The sequence below is a fragment of the Ochotona curzoniae genome, unplaced genomic scaffold (genome assembly GCF_017591425.1).
Source record: "Ochotona curzoniae isolate NIBS_2020 unplaced genomic scaffold, NIBS_Ocur_1.0 scaffold_3890, whole genome shotgun sequence".
In the NCBI taxonomy this organism is placed as follows: Eukaryota; Metazoa; Chordata; class Mammalia; order Lagomorpha; family Ochotonidae; genus Ochotona; species Ochotona curzoniae.
The window spans coordinates 16456746-16474518 of NW_024467115.1; the positions used below are offsets into that span (position 1 = coordinate 16456746).

The 17773-nt window shown below is 38.5% G+C and overlaps 1 protein-coding gene across 1 annotated transcript in view; it reads right to left on the bottom strand.

The window, feature by feature from the left end:
• The window catches only part of AHI1 (Abelson helper integration site 1), a 190262-nt gene that overhangs the window by 36189 nt on the left and 136300 nt on the right, over positions 1 to 17773 (bottom strand). The window contains exons 22-23 of the mRNA XM_040965629.1: positions 11794 to 11956; positions 8444 to 8541 (exon numbers count right to left, since the gene is read on the bottom strand). Of these exons, the coding sequence (XP_040821563.1) occupies positions 8444 to 8541; positions 11794 to 11956 (261 nt within the window). The remainder of the gene's footprint in view (positions 1 to 8443; positions 8542 to 11793; positions 11957 to 17773) is intronic.

Sequence of the window (17773 nt, forward strand, 5' to 3'; positions counted from 1 at the left end):
AAAAATTATTATTATTTTATAATATAGTTCCATAGGCTCTGGGACTTCCCATTCTCTTTCCTCCAATTCCCTCCCTTCCCTCCCCCTGATTTCCCTCATATTATTACAATAGTATAGTACTTTAGAAACAGCCATAAGCCCATCATTTTGCTATTTAAGTGCATCCCAACATTGTAGGTATGGGCAATGACAGAGTGTCCAGCATCCTATTATCAAGATATATTTAACAGTTTCATTGGGAGTCCACCTTTGTTTTGTAAGTAGAGATGCATACTGCATTGTATCCTCGCCTCTGGTTATGATAGTATCTTACATAGTTTCCATGAATCCCCTTAAACGAAAAGCCATAAAACAAAATCAACAACAGGGAAAAACAAATGGAAAATTCACAACATAAAGTTAAATAACATGTTACTGCATGACCAATATATTGCTGAAGAAAGTAAAAAGAGAATCAAAAACCTTCTTGACGGAAATGATGCTACTGTGTGATCCATGTCAGTGAGGAAATCAGCAAGGAAAAAAGCTTTTTTAAAGAAATGAAAATGAAAACAAAAATATCAGAACCCATAAGATGTAGCAAAAACAGTATTAAAAGGGAGATTTCTGGGGCCTTGCATGTGCCGGGATCCCAAAATGGGCACTGGTTTTGGGTTCATATCTCATCTGCTCCACTTCTTGTCCAGTTCTTTGCTTGTAGTCCAAGACCTTGGGACCCTGCACCCACATGGGAGACCTGGAGGAAGCTCCTGTCTTCTGCCTTCAGATCAACTCAGCTCCAGCTATTGTGGGCACTTGGGGAGTGAACCAGTGGACACAAGATCTTTCTCTCTGTCTCCCTCTCTCTGTAAATCTGACTTTCCAAGGAAAATGAACAGATTTTTTTAAAAGGGAGATTTATAATATCTCCTTTCCATTGCTCACTGCATTTTACAGTAAAATAGTCTATCAGGTGCAATCTTGACTCTTTTTCTATTTATGTGGGTCATGACACTATTGGCATAGGCAATGGTGGAAAATTTAATATTCTGTTGTCCAGGTATATTTAGAAGGTTCATTGAAGGTCCAGTTTTAGCTAGACAGAAAGGCACCTGCCAGTATGTGTGTGGGCTGGATAGTAGGTTGGTTGGGTTGAACCAGGCTTCAAGGCCCACTGACAAGTACAAGAGCTAAATGGGATGTGGGACAGACTGGACAAGCCTGTGGTACATGCTGACGTGCATGGGAAACAAGATAGGGGGCATGTCTGGTGGGGTTATGGGGAGTCGCCCCAGACTGCAGTTCCTGCTGGTTAGCGTGAGGATTGATTGATTATGAATTGGACAGGATCGAGCTGGACTACAACACTCATTGGTTCACGTGGAAGACAGGGCTGGAAACAGAACTGACCCAGCAACTGCAACAACCAGCATGTGCATAAGCTGATTGGGGTGAAGGACTGTGCCAGACCCTGTACTGGCAAATTCACACAAGAATCAGGTTTAGGATCATCTCAGATGAAGTTTCTTTGGAGATCCCTCCAACTGAACTGCTGATCTCAGAACCCCAACCATGAAGAGACTATGTCAGCCAGTGGATTCTGAATAGGTTTCATAGCAATTGGAATGGCAAGATTGGCAGCAATTCAGAACCATTGAACTATCAAAACTGCTTCAGCAGAACCCTTGGAGCGTGCCTCACATCTGGGACCTGGGATGGGAGGGAGGCTGGGTAGGGCTTTTCCCTTTGTTTCTCCCCTGACTCCAGAATCAGGGGAAAAATGATGATATTAGAGTGGAAACAATTGTATTACCCACTTTCCTGTAGCCCTTGACCCTTTGTGCCCTAATCAACTAAGTAAGATTATTTAAAAAATAAGTTAAAAATATATTGTATTCCTGATTTCAAAAAAAAAAAAAAAAAAAAAGAAGAAGGTTCAGTTTTATTCAGTTCAGAGATGCATTCTGTTTTTTTTTTTTTCTGATTTCCTGGTACTCTGGTCTCCATCACTCTTTGTATGTGTACAAATGTATGCTTATTTACTTATTTTTTGGTTTTGCATTCTGAATGAAAGCTGTCAGCAAACATATGATAGTTGTCCTTTTGTAACTGGCTCATTTCACTTAGCATAAAATGGTCTCCAATTGGGCCCATTTGGTCGCAAATGGTAAAATTTCATTCTTTTTAATAGCTGAGTAGTATTCCATAGCATAGGCATACCAGTTTTTCAATCCAGTCCTGCTTCAGTTGGAATCTAGATTGCATGTTTTGGTGATTGCTGATTGTGCTGCAATATTGAAGTGCAGGCTGCTTTCTCATGTGTATGTATCAGTTCCTTTGGATATATTCCCAGGAGTGGGATTGCTTGGTCATATGGTAGGTGAATTTTCAGTTGCCTAAGTACTGTCCATACTGACTTCCAAAGTGGCTGCATCAGTCTACAGTCTACAGCAGTGGAGTAGTGTATTTTACCCCCACATCCTTGCCAGCAGGCGTTGGTAGTTTTCTGTATGTATGCCATTCTCACTGGGGTGAAGTGGAACCTCAGTGTTGTTTTTATTTAAATTTCCCTTATTGCTAGGGAGCTTGAGCATTTTTCATGTCTGCTAGCCATTTGGATTTGTTCCTTTGAAAAGTGTTTGTTCTTTTCTTATGTTCATTTCTTGACTGGTTTGTTTATTTTGTTATGGCTTTTCTGGAGTTCTTCATATATTTTAGCTACTAGTTCCTTTCTGCAGTGTACAAAGATTTTCTCCCACTCTGTTGGTTGCCTCTTCGCTTTGCTGACTGCTTCCTTTCCTGTCTAGAAGCTTCTTAGTTTGATGTAGTCCCATTTGTTTATTTTGGTCTTGAATGCCTGAGTTTTGGATATTTCTGGATATTTTTCTAGGAAATCTGCCTATGCCTATATCTTGTAGAGCATTTCTTACAATTTCTTCTGAGAGTTTGATGGTTTCTGGGTGTAGATTTAGATCCTTTATCCACTTAGATTTGATTTTTGTGTACAGTGAAAGGTGAGGATCTTGTTTCTTACTTCTGCAGGTTGCTATCCAATTGTTCCAACAGCATTTGTTGAAGAGGCCAACTTTTTCCCTGGGTTGTTTTCTGCTCACTTGTCGAAGATTAGATGGCTGTACATGTGTGAGCTCCCTTCTGATGTTTCCATTCTGCTCCACTGGTCTTCCTCTCCATTTATGTACCCAGACCAGGCTGTTTCGATAACTACTGCCATTTAATATATCCTATAGTCTGAAATTGTGATTCCTCCAGCTGGGTTAATATTCTTCAAAAACTGCATATTAGGGATATATCCCATTTGGTCCAGGTGATCCTGTCTGATGTATTGTTGCATTCTATGGGCAAGCGTTTTGTTGAAGATTTTAGTGTTTATGTTTATCAGGGATATCTATGGTCTATAGTATACAGTCTTTAGCTTTCTCTGTTGTGTCTCTGTCTGGCTTTGGTATTAAGGTGATGTTTGCTCATAGAAACAGTTTGGAAGGATTGCCTCCATTTCTATTGTTTTGAATAGTTTATGAAGAATTGGGGGTCAGTTCTACTTGGAAAGCTTTGTTGAATTCTGCAGTGAAGCAATCAGGAGTCAGGGTTTTCTTTGTTGGGAGGGATTTGATTACTGATTCAATCCATCTCAATTGTAGGTTTATTTAGATTTCCTGTTGCTTCATGACTCAGTTTTGGTAGATGGTATGTATGTGTCCAGAAACCTTTTGTGAAAGTCTTCTGATTTCTTGACGTAGAGTTGCTTGCAATAATTTCTGATTATGCTTTGCATGTTCATGGTATCTGTTGTTATGTTCCCTTTCTCATCTTTTTTCCCACTTGCTATTATTAGTTGGGCAAGTGGGATGTCTATTCTGTTTATTTTCTTAAAGAACCAACTCTGTGTTTCATTGATTTGTGTATTATTCTTTTGGTCTCTATTTCATTTATTCCCTTTCTTATTTTGATAATTTTTTTTTCTGTTGATGTTGGGAATATTTTGTTGTTGTTTTTCTAGCTCCTTCAGATATATGCTTAGCTCATTTATCTGGTGCCTTTCTTGTTTGCTAGTATAGGCACTGGTTGCAATAAATTTGCCTGTTAACACTGCCTTGGCAGTGTCCCCAAGGTTTTGGTATGTTGTGTTTGACTCTTCCTTAGTTTCAAGAAATTTTAAAATTTCTTCTCTAAACCATTGTTCACTCAGTAGCATGCCGTTTAGCTTCCAAGAATTTACAAATTTACTGGGGTATTTTGATTTACTGGTCTCTAGTTTCAATTTGTGGTGATCTAAGAAGATACAACTACTGCTATATTTTATTGCTGTATCTGCAACTGGTGTCTTTAATAAAACACTTCCTGCCCTGGCCCATTTCTGTTAGGATAGGCTGTCCACTGGTAAACATCCAGTGATAAACCATAGGTTCTGCTAGGCATTGATATTTGGCCTCTTCTCAGCTCCTTGATACGAATTTTAGGCTCCTGCACTTCCAAAGCACAGCCCTTATGCATCTTGACAGCTGGCTCCACTTATCCTTACTGCTGGTGCCTTTCGACCTTATGGCTATTCTAATGCGCAATGGTTATCAATGTTGGCTGCATCTTCCGAGATCAGACCAGATCGGGCGCATTCAAGGTGGTATGGCCGTAGACAATGTTGGCTGCATCTTATGGCCACTTTTCCAGAAGCGTTTGAGATTTTTCCCATGTTCAGGCCCCATTCCAGACAAGTGCATTTTGTTGAGGGTGAGGACAGTCCTGGTACTTAGTTTTTTTGGTTTCTTAGATGATTCCAATGTGAAGTCAAGGTTGAGCCCTCTGCTCTGACAGAAGAATCTAGGATGTTGGCTTTTTGTTTAAAAGCGTCCTCTCTATCTCAACTCCTGCTATCACCTTGGATTCTCAATGTTCACGAAGACAATCTGCCCAACATTCTGGGTCCTCAAACAGCTCAATACTAGCAACAAGTCCTTCCATTTCACTTCCACTCATTCACATTCTAGGAGTTTATCACAACCTGGAATCATCTAACATATAAATACTAAAGCTACAAAAGAATTTCTGGCCTTATATGCTGCGGCTTGAGCTTGCTGATTCTTTCACTGCCTGATGCTATGTCTCCACCTGGGGATGGGTAGCTTACTTCAACCTAGTCCTCAGTCTTCTCCTGACGCTATAGCCTCAATCATCTGGTTGCTTCTCCGTGGAGTATCTGCCCATTAACTTTCTTACCCACATTCTTATCCTCAAACACAACAGTAATTACATTCTAATCAAAATCTGTCTTTTCCACTGCTACATCCTAGATACTGAGCACTGGTACATTAAAATATTCCAAATGCATTGGTTCAGGCTGATTACATTTTGATAGTATTCAAACATCAGCTCACAGAACTACTTATATATCTTTTTATATGTCTCAAATGAGTTCCCATTTCTATTTCCCTTAAAGGTAATTGACTAACCCTTTACTTGAGCTTCCATGCTACTCCTTTGCTACCCACACATGAAGTGGACCCTGCTCTGTGTTTAGAACAGAATGATATCCTTAACTTCTGAGACATTTACTCTATAAACTTGCCACATCCTCGTACACATGTACCTGTTTTGCAGGGGTACTGTTCTAAACTCAGCACTGATGACATTTGCACACAGATAATTGTTGAAGAAGGCTATTCTTTGCACTCCAGGTTGTTTAAGTAATATCCATGACATTTGCACATCAGATGTCAGCAGTATTGCTCTCCTTAAAGTCAAGACAAAAACTGTCTCCAGAAATGACAAATGTATCCTGGGAGACAAAATTCACCATCAGCTGAGAACCACTGCTCTAAGCCTAAACTAATTTGTGAATCCATGTTTCTGATTTAGAAACCTGTTGCTTCCTGTAAGATCCACTGTGTCCTTGATGTGCTTTCTCTTCAAATTAAATCTTTGTATTGGCTGTGTCTCTTATATTTAGCTGTATGTGTCTCTCCAATATTTAAGCAACCATGTCTGGATGCCAGGTTTCTCTCAACCATTGCTTGATCTTTTATTCTTTAAGATTGACTTCCATGAACTCATTCCCTAAAGCCCCACTCACTCTTTCATGTACTTCCAAATTCTTATTACTCCACTGATACTGGACACAACTGTGGAGTCTTTTTGATCATCAAATGTTAACATGACCAAAATGTTTAGCTGGTCTGTCCATACTTAACTTGAATCTATCTTCTCTCTTATCTTCCAAACACTTTTGCTTGGTTCTTTTCCTTTTATCACTATTTTCTCAATACTCACTTGTTTCTTTTACCACCCCTTAGTAATCTGGTTCTGTCTTGATTTTTCCTCTTAGAGCTCTAGGACACTCTTACCTACAACCTCCATTATAAGTTTCCATTTGCCAATATAATACAATGAAGATGTAAATTGTTATCATCATCTATCTCCCTGGTGAATATTTCCATCTGGGAGCAAATACAGAGATAACTAACAAATGAATATATCTAAAATCATCTATTATCCAATAGTTCTTTTTCTGTAACTCCAAAATTCTTCCTTACTCATATTTCATTATTGTTGGAGAACTGGTATTTATTCAGGGAACTTAGGAAAAAAAACAATTTCAACTTCACTAATCACACCTAATCAATCCTAAAATCCTATCAATTAATGTCCCTTCTTTCTAATGTCCACTGGTTCAGGAAATATACACATATATATACACACACACACATATACATAGTAAAACACACTAAATGTGCATATATGTAGTAAAAATTTTCTATATATACATATATAAGCATATATGCATGTATATGTACATAATAAAAGCATATGTATTTAAAAGGATTACTTACAACAAGAGAGGGAGTTGCACACAGAGATCTTTCATCTACTAGCTTACTCTTCCAGTGGCCACAATGGCCAGGGCTGGGCCAGGCCGAAGTCAAGAGCCTGGAACTCTACCCAGGCCTCCCATGTGGATGGCAGAGGCCAAAATACTTGGCCCATCTTCTGCAGGTTTCCCTGGCTCATCAGCGGGCACCTGGATCAAAGATGCAGCAGCCAGGTCTCGAACCAGCAATCATATGGGATGCCGACATTGTAAGCAGCAGCTGCACTCACTTTACCACAATATGAATTCCAGGCTTATATTTTTTTTACATAGACTGCATTTCCTTGCCCTAGGTCTTAGCTCTCCGTATTTAGTACAACCACCATGCTGCAACTGGAATGGTCTTTTTAACAAGGAAATCTGCTTCTGTCACTCTTTGAGTGGATCCTCTTTGTCGAGATGACAAAATTGAAGCATTTTTAACATAGCTGGCCAGGCTCTCTGTCGCCCACCTCCTGCATTTCTCCTATTCTCTTCAAGAAACTCAATGCTCCCTACATGTGCTTGATCATACTACACCAAGCTTTCCTCTAGCTATTTCCACTGCTGGAATGTCTTCTAAATCCATCTCCTTACACTTTCAATTTCTGAAGCTCCGGGTCAAGCATTTCTACCTCTGGGAACCCTTCCTGGACTCTCTCATATCAAACTGCAACATTTCCCCAGTGCACTGCACATATATGTTCATTACTGTCCCTACTGGAGGCTCGTGGAACTGTCTGCTTACGGTATCTCATCTACTAGCCTGGAAGCTTCCCCAGGGTGAGGGCCTGGTTTATTCCATCCTGTTCTAGGAAGGACAAAGAGAATGTCTGGCATGGAAGTAATGCTTGGCATGCTGAATGACTGCATGATACACAACAGATTCAATCATCAAAAACTATCTCAATGGTGTAATGAAGACATTTGTTGCTAAAAACCATACTTATGTGTCACAGAATTGAGAAGAAGCAGGGTTATTCAGTTATTCCAGCAAGAGTTAATGTCACACAGTAAGCACAGTTTAGTAAGCAATGCACATGATGGTACAGTGCATATTAGACTTTTCTAGGTAAGTATTACGAACACGAGATGACTACTGTCTGATGTTCCTGAGGGAATCCTGATAGCATAGACCAAAATACATGCTCTTTCCCTGGCTGATCACACATACATACTCATTTTAACTTGAAAACATTAAAAATACTAGCAAGCAAAAGTAATATTCCAAAAAATCAGAACCTTTTTATTTTATAAGCTCATCCCAGGTCAGTTGGCCAGCAGTGTCACGATCACAGTTAAAGCAGCAAATACAGAAGGGAAAAAGTATCACACTCAAAGTCACAAGTTCTATTGTGGGTGTTTACTGCATTTCATAGCTTGTGAGTCTAAACTCAGGAGTCTAAACTCTCTGAGCCTCCGCAGTTTCCCTATCCGGAAAATGGCCATACTAATATTTGCCTTATATATAGCATAATGTTGGTGCCAAGATAAAAACAAATAATAGTGAAAACAATGAAGGATTTTAAGCATGGAAAATAATGTTTATAGAAAAAGAGTGAAAAACCAAAAGTACAAAGGCAAGATATTCTTGAAAATGTTTACCTTTTGAGAAGCTGAAGTTTTTTCTGTTTTGTTTTTTTCCTTAGGACTTAAAGGAGGGGATCTGTCCTTAATCTTTGGAGGCAGTTCTCGATACAGTGCTGGAATGAAACAGGACTTCATATAAGCATAGAGAATAAAATTATTCAACAAGGAAAACACACACTGGCAGTGAGGGGGGAGCAGATACGAGATTGGAGAAATCAATGAATTCATTGTGTAACAAAAAGCTATCCAAAAATGATCTGCTACCAGCAATTTGTAGTATTAAATACTGTTAACAAAAGAACACAACTATGACTTGAAGATCTTAATCAGCAGACTTCAGAAAGGTAGAAGGTGTCATTTGTACTAACTGTGGGGTCATGAAGATTTGATTTTATCTCAGCATTTACCAGGAACCCACACTGTGTAAGATTAGCTTCTACACACTGCTAGAAGAGATATGAAGATGACCAAAAGAAAGTCTTTGCTCTCAAGGAGCTTACAATCTGGTCAGAAACATATGAATTTCCAAGGAACTGTAATATAAAATAGAATGTAATATTATTTGATAGAGAGGTAATAATAAAGACAAACTCTGATACGAGAATAGTAAACAGTGAAAGGAAAAGGGATAACAATGTCGGAATCTGAAGAATTGAATTCTTCCATGAAGAGGTGTTAAGAAACAACTTGGGAATATTATATAATTGTGAAATTAGCAATCACAGAGCTGGGACTATGCATGATATTGAAACTATATGCAAGGTAGAATTTAAGAGCCTTTATAAGATTATAACTGACATAACTTGTTGGGCATATATGCTTTGAGTCTAAGGAGCCATGGGAGAGTTAAATGGAAAATACAATTTGGTTAAGAGCAATAATGAATTGAAGGACACTGTTAAAAAATACCTATTCAAAATCTAAAACCAAAATGAAGCTAGTTGATTTTGTTGGTTGACTTTATTATTCAATTTCTTTGCCTTATAGTGAAAAGAGTATTAGACTTGATTCAGAGAAGCCAATCATAGTTTCCTTTACAAGGGTGTAAGATACAAAGAGAGTATGTCCTTTACAACAATAGCATCCCAACTCCTACTGGCTTGTTCTATTAAAGGACTTGCCCACAATGCAACCGTGGGTGGAGAATCTGCTCTTACATAGACTCCCTTAAGGCATTTGTTTTGCATATTTGGCTTCAGATATAGATCCATGATAAGTCCTCCTTCTATTTTTAGAGTGGAATAGACTGTAGGTAGTCTTTTCTTCTCTAATGTTAAAGTGGGCCAACTGCATCTTTTTTTTTTCCTGACAATTGCATCTTTGTTGATGTCAGATAGAATGCAGGATAATAAGTAGGGAAAGGAAAGTAACCCGTGTTGAAGTGTGAGCGTTCAATTATTGCATTCTCAGATCGTCCAAGAATTTTGTTTGTTTGTTTTGGTCTTTATAAAGTTTTCATCACAATGCAGTGACTGAAGTCAAAAGAAAATGTTAAATATTCTGAGTTACAATAAGCAATCACAGTAGGCAGACTGATCACTGCTTGAGACACAGGATCAATTTCTGTGTGTGGCCAAGAATCATCCCCAGAACAGGCTTCCCAAGTCTGACTTCAGTTATGACAGAAAGAAATCAAATTTTATTAGATTTCAAATTTATGGTCAATCAAGTTTGAGGGACTATTTCTGCAAATTAATTAGACTCTGAGGAATCCAACACCACTCTACCTGGAGAAATACAATCTTTATAATGCCAGGTGACATTGAGTGTTTCCACTTATAGCTAAAGAAATCGATGATAGCATGTATTAAAACTGTAGACAGATGTATTTCAGAGTGATAATGATAGTCATGCAGGCAGCTTTTCAGTTAAAAACAGAAGCTACCGCTACAGAACTTTAGCAGTTGATCCCATGAGAAAGGCAGCAATGGGAAGGAGACGAAAGGACCTCAGGTCTTTTTGACAACCTGGAAGTTTGAAGTGCTGAGTTCACAGGATCTGACTTAAATACTTGTTCTTCCATCTCCTTGAGAATGATTGTGTCCTGAACCTCCTTCCTTCCAGGCTGCCTTGTGTTCCCCCATCTCCATTTCCTTTTAAACATACAGATATGTCTCTAATAGAGTTCAAGAGTGATCTGTCACTTATCAGCTACAGAAGAGCAATGAAAACAGCACAAGTGGAAATTATGAACTTCACTATAGGGCAGAGACATGGGTAATTCTCTTTTTATTTATTTTAAGATTATTTATGTATTTATTTGAATGATGAGGGTACAGGCAAGGGTGGGCAAGGGTGTAAAGGGAAATTATTCTACCCAGGCTTAGCCCAGCAATTGTAAAAGAAAAGTCTTCTTTTTCCTCTCGTTTTACTCTTTTGTCTCAAAACTCACAGCCAAGCTTAGGAAGTAATAGTGCTTTTGTTTAGGCATAGTTTAGGCTAAGTGGTGTTTCATGGACTAACAAAAACCAATAATTATCTGTAGGACTTAATATAAACATTCAGAACAGGGCTTTGAGGCTGGCTGTCTTACATTTTAAATCAGGACTAATCGAATGTTGTGTTTGTTGGAGAAAGCTCTGACAGTGCCAATCTTGTTCATCTGAAAGAAGGAAACTTAGGCACTTCAGTCTAGGTGGTGGAGCTAGGATTGCAACTGAGCCTCAGATATTACATTCTTCCTAACACACTATTAAGTCATCTGCTGATTGGATGCAGTCCTCTGAAGCAGCACTGCTATACTTCTATCCCTTTCACTGTGGTTTCCATTATTCTGTTTTCTGGTGCCCTAGCTGAGCTCTATTTTCACTATTCAAAGCCTGGCAGCAAATTTACAGCTTTCAGAAACTGTAGTTAGAATTACTTCCCTAGTTCATTTGTTGTATTGTTTCACACATGAAGGCTTAATTTAGCTGAGCATGAACGTATCTACAGAAGTTTTGTCCTAATAGGTTACATCCAGGAATGAGATACGGAAGCTGCAAGAGTGGGTGTTGAGGGAAGTAATGCTACTGAAGTTGTTGGTTTATAGAGGAGTCCCTGTGGCAAGAGGAGAGCTGAGAAGGCTGTGTGTGAAGCAGGGGACAGGGCTGAAAGTGCTGAGGAAGAAATCAAGCAGTGAGAGGGCCAGGGACAGGAAGTCCATGAAGCAGATATCCCAACCTCAGGATGTAGCAGCTTTCTAGCATATTAGTGCCTCCTATTTAATTTTTAAATATATAAATATTATGAGATAGAAAAGTAACACTCATTGCTAGGTATATGCAAAAGTTATAAAAACAGCAAATTCAAGGATAGAAAATGATAAAATCTTGGACTATCAGTTATACCATATTAGTAAACCAGGAAGGGAGCATAAAACTTACTTTCACTAGCCACATGATTAGCTGGAAAATAACCATCCTGTCCCTTCCCTATGCTGCCATACCACCAGTCTTCATTATCTTTGAAAAACACTCGGATAATGTCTCCACGATGGATGGTTAGTTCATCTGATCGATTCGCCATGTAGTCATAAAGAGCCACTACCTAGGAGAGAGATAAGACCACCACAGCTTTATCACAACTGTACCACAGAGAAAACCCTCCACATTCACTTCCTCTTGCAGAAGAGCAGCTGAAACCAAAGCAGTAGTTTGGTAAGTCTGAGGCCATCTCAAGGTTTGCTAATGGGATGAGAGGTGGTGGGAACACAGCAGGAGAAGCAAGATAAAAGACTGTGGGATTGAGAAATGGTTAAGAGCATTCAATACACTAAGATTAGCTTCAAAACAGCAGATGTTAATTTTCTAAAGCAAATTGCTTCTGAAGCAAATAAGCAAAAGCTCACACACCATTCATTTTCTTAGAACTGTTTTTATATTACCTTCAGAACCCATTCTGAGCTACACAGATGCATCTGAAAAAGCACTTCAGAAGGTCAACAGTTTTGCAGAAAGGAAACTGGAACAACCCGATTGCATAACTTCATTGTGATCATTTGGTTTATTGCTAATGTCTCTTTTTTGAGATAAATTTTTCTAGAAAAAATTATATTTTTGATGTCTTATATCAACAACTGCACCTTATGACTACTTAAAAAAAAACCCTTAGTGGCATGTTTTCATTAGATACCAGTTCAAGAGAAAAAGCTTTTATATGAGAATTTTCTTCATTGTGCTGTTACAGTAGACATTATATTGGGTTTTTTTCTTTTGAAAAATTCAAGTCAAAATGATATGGCAGTGGCTTAAAAATTCACTATAGCAGTTAAAAGGACAGAGACCATAATTCATTTTAGTGCTTAATAACATGCATACTAAAAATATTCTATTCCTTCCCTCTCCATTAAATAGTGTTTGAAAGTCTATGAGTTACACAACTACATATCATATTGGGATATATATATATCATATTGGGATATATATAATTATAATAATGATTTTATATATTGATATATCATATCAATATATATGACAATATATTTATATATTATATATTGATATATAATAATGATTATATATATACTGGAAAATCATCATCATAATTATTTGCATTGAGATGGACTCATTGAGATTGCACTGCTTATTGATTCACTAGCAACAACTGAAATCCTTATATGCCCTACTGGGTTAAAATGCATAATAACAAATAAGATACCTTCTAGAAGCTGTCCCTCTTTCAAGTTTTGCAAGAAAACAAAACAAAACAAAACAAAACAAAACAAAAAAGACAATCAGGAATAAACTAGGTGAGGAGAGGCAAAGTGACTCTCAGCCAGATTATACAGCAAGCATGATAGTTCAAGAGAGACAAAAAATTCAGTATGATGAGAGTCTTGAATTAGAGGTAGGAGGCAAGATACAATTGGGAAAAGTAACATCAGAGTAATAGTCATTGGATTTAAACTCAAGAATATGGCCAACGGGAATGCACTGAAGGGCAGGGAATTCCACCAGAGTTCACAAAATTGTCTTTGATACCTTTTAACTTATTCAACAGTATTTACCAACACACCAACTAGGCAATTATGCTAGATAAACTTGGATCTGCTAACATTCTATGGTATAAGGATGGTAATCATAATCTAGTCTAGATGTGAAATGCCTATTTTACCACTTAGCAAAGTAACTAGATGACAACTTGCTATACAAGATGCTGTTCAAACTTTACAAATCTTCCCTAATTTTAGTATGTTGACTCTAAATCACCTATGCAGAAGCGAGAACTTTTAACTTTTTCCTCTGTTCTTCCTTCTCCAAATGTCTTCTCTTCCATTTTTCTCCCTGGCAATATCAGAGAAGAGGAAAGCTAAATGTTCTAAGTGCCAGACTAGTTGTTCCCATGTGGCTTCCTTGAATCCTTACAAGGACCCTGGTGGGGGGCATATTTCTTGTTGCTATTTTATTCAGGAGGAACAAACTTGATATCTGGAAAATAACTTGGCTAAGATCAAGTAAAACAGTAAGTGGTAGACTGAGGTCTTATACTCATTTTCCCCCTTTATCTCACCCCAACTAAATGCACAAATTTGGAACCAACCCTTGTGGAACATAATTAAGGTGAGACAGAAAGTAGTCTTTAACCAGTCATATGTGCCAAGAAAAGCAGCCAACTTGGGTTACCTCAAGCCCATCATGCTCCTTTCTTCACTCAAGGCCCCAGCCTATAAATGTCACATGTAGTTTATTCCTGTTGTTCCCCAGCCTGGCTCAGGTACACTAAAATACTACAACTTTAATCAGTCGTACACAACAATGAGGTTCATATATTCTTATTTACCTGTAGTCCTAGGTGGCGGTTGGGACACAGAGCTTCATCTGGTATACCAGAATCATTTAGGAAGTCCCACATCCCACAGTGTCACTATTTATACCAGTGACACTGGAGTTCATAAAACTGGAGCCTGAAAACCTATTCTGAATTTTTCCACGAGGGTCTATTGATAAATGGGTCCTTTCCTTCCACAGATACTGTAGTCCCCATGATCTCTGTGACTCATGACCCTTTCCATATTACAGTACTCACTGATCATGTTCTTTTTCACAACTAAAACCAGCATATCAGTTTCATATGGCTGGCCATACCTGTAAACACATTCTATATTCAGTGACTCCAGTCGGGAATGAACTGTGTCCCCTTGGAAATCATATACTTAAGCCCTAATCCCAAAGGTGAAAGTACACAAGAAAGACAGGATTGCCAAGGAAGGAGCGTAACGTCAGGAACACACGGTACAGCCAGTGGAACTGCAATAAAAGTGAATTTCCAGTGTGGAGGGGGAGTAATCAGAGTAAAATGTGGTCATAAGGGTGGGGTCCTGATCAATGTCCTTTCAAGTGTAAAAGGGGACAACATGGTGGTCTAGTGAGCTAATCCCCACCCTGTGGTGCCAGCAGCCCATATGGATATCAGTTCGAATCCAGGCTGCTCCACTTCCAATCCAGCTCCCTGTTTATGGACCAGGGAAGCAGCGGAGGGTGGCCCAAGGCCTTTGGACACTGCACCCACATGGGCCACTGTGGCTATTTGGGAAATAGAAAAATGAATAGAATATCTTTCTTTCTTTTTGTCTCTCCCTCTCACTCTATAACTTCAACTTCCAAGATTTCCCCCTCACCCCAAGAATTTGTAGTACCCAGAACTGGGGAAAACACATTTTGTAGTTTGAACAAGTCCGTGGTATTTTGTCAGTGCAGTTCTAGCAGGCTAGTACAATTTCACCACCCAGTGATGTCAGAAGAATTCCTTAGGGTCATCCAATCTTGGACCTACAATTTGGCAATGCTTTACGCAGTGTGTATCTATGTCAGACACTGATGAACCTATGCTATTTCTCCTGTATGACAGCATTGTTTCTTAATGCAGAAACATTGTCTTTGTATCAAACCTCCCAACCAGCATGGTGATAAAGGGTGATAGTAAGCAAATAAACAGTCTTTGCAGCATACCACCGTGACACATTATTGACAAGTGCAGAAATTCTGGATGATAAGCAGGCAATGTGTTTTAACACAACAGAAGTCAATGTTGTGGCAACCTTGTTTGACATTTTGTTACAACTATTCTCTTACATATTGGAAGCATACGGCAAAACCACAAGGTTCATGGCAATCTGCATTCAAGGCTGTTTTTGCCCAGTGTGCTCTTATCTTCTCACGTGAGAATACTTACTTTCTTCTGATCATTGTAATTCGCACAACAAACTTCATTAGTTTAAATTTGGCAGTGGATTCTGAATAAACCACAACTTCCCCATTTCCAATTAGATTTTTTCAATTTCAATGTTTTACGCTAAAGTAAAACTTTGTAAAAATGATGGGAGTACAGCCCCATCAAGACATTTGTTTAAAATTAATACTATTTCTATTTTCCCTTTGTTTTGTCAAGCCTCACCATAGGAAATCTGTTTTAATCATTATCTGATGAATGTCTTTGATAATATTCTATTCTTTACGCATGGTGGTTTGGAGTGTAAATAGGACAAAATATCTTTAGTACTATGACATGCAATCCTTTGGTAACAGGCTTATTTATGTATTTATTTTTAGAAGATCTATTTGACAGGGCAACCTACACAGAGGGAGGTTGAGACACATCGAGAACTCTTGCTTCCCATGGTTCACTTCACAGATAGTCACATTGCCCGAGCTGGGTCAGGGCAAGGCCAGCAGTCAAAAGCCTCTTCAAGGCTTTGCACGTTGGTGGCAGGGCCCAAGCATTTGGGCCACCTTACACAGCTTTCCCATGCATATTTCCAAGGATATGGATTAGAAATGGAGTATAGGTTTCAAATCAATGCCTATGTGGGATGCCAGCATTGCAAGAAGCAGCTCTATGTGTTGTGTCACAATGCCAGTCCATGTAACAGAAATTAAAAACATGAACTAATATGCCCATGTAAGCAAAGAAAGATCTGCAAAGTGAGGTGCTTCATAAAATCCACTTGGCCAGATATGGTCCACTGTTCACACAGCAATGCGCTGGGAAGTAAGATAGGATTACAGTTATATCATAAATTAAAGATGTATTAAAACAACTTAACCTGACAGTCATCACAACTTAGCTTAGTCACAATAAACATACTTAAAACACTTGCATAGTAGGCAACACAAAGCCTATTTTATAATAGACATGAATAACTCATGTAATTTATTGAATAGCTTTGAAAGAGCAGTACAGAATTTTGTGTTGGTATTTCTTGCATCAATGTAAGTTAAAAAACAAGATATAGACATTATAAGTAAACTTGAAATCAAGTTCCACCTTTGGCATTTAAAACCATCTGTATCTTAAATTGAGTTTCTTTTCCTCCTGCTGAAATGCCAGTTAGTTTTGTTGTCTGGCAAACTTTTTGTTTTCTAATTTTTGGTTATCTAGAATCTGTCAAGCTTTAAGTCATTAGGTGAATTTCTCCTTGTATTATCTTCCAAAGGATTAATTATAGTCGCCTATGAAAAATTCTCAATCACACATGACCCCCATGTCCTGAGGGAGCCTCAATTGGCAGACTCCAGCAGCATGGCTGTTCCTGGTAACTTTATGTGCAATACAATCCAGCAATCAACATTCTTCACATCTGCAAGTCATCTGACAAGCTCGGTGATGCTGAATAAACACATATACATGAACACTTCTCCTCCAGCACTACTTCAGCTGAGTCCGTCATCACTGGGGAATTTTTTCTTTACACACTTTCTCCATGATTAATCTGACTTTAACACTTCTGGCCACCAGAACTGTGAAAGAACAAATTTGGTTTTAAGCCACCAAGTCTGTGGTAGTTTGTTTCCACAGTCCTGAGCAACGTAAAGCATGTAGATTTTAAAGCATGTGGAGTGCTGGATTTTCTTGTATCCCTTCAGCAGGTGCCAGGCCTTGCTCTAGCTTATGGCTTCTTGAGATCACTTTGATTCTTTTCAGGTTTGGGTCTAAAGATTCAGATGGCCTTAACTTAGGGCTAAGTGAATCCCACACCTGAGATGACTTTCCTGAAGTCTCCCTGATGCCCCGCATGTTAGGTTTTCCCACTCTGGCTGTTGGGAATGTGAGTATTATGTGTTCTGTTGTGGAGCTTACTGTTTTGTTGGGGTCCTTTCCTCATGAAGTTTTGCTCCTTGCATGTGCAACTGGATACAAGCCAAAGACTTAAATGTATTTCTTATAGTTTACTGGCAGGATTATTTTCAATTAACATAAAGTAAAATGTAAAGTAATATTTTAAAATTGTTTATAAAAAGCAAAATAAAATAAGCTCTAAGGAAGTCTAAGTTCTTGATAAAAACATTTAAAGAATACTGAGCATTCAGTGTCAAAATAGAACAAATAAAAATGTAGAAAAACAAATTTAACAATAATACCTAGATT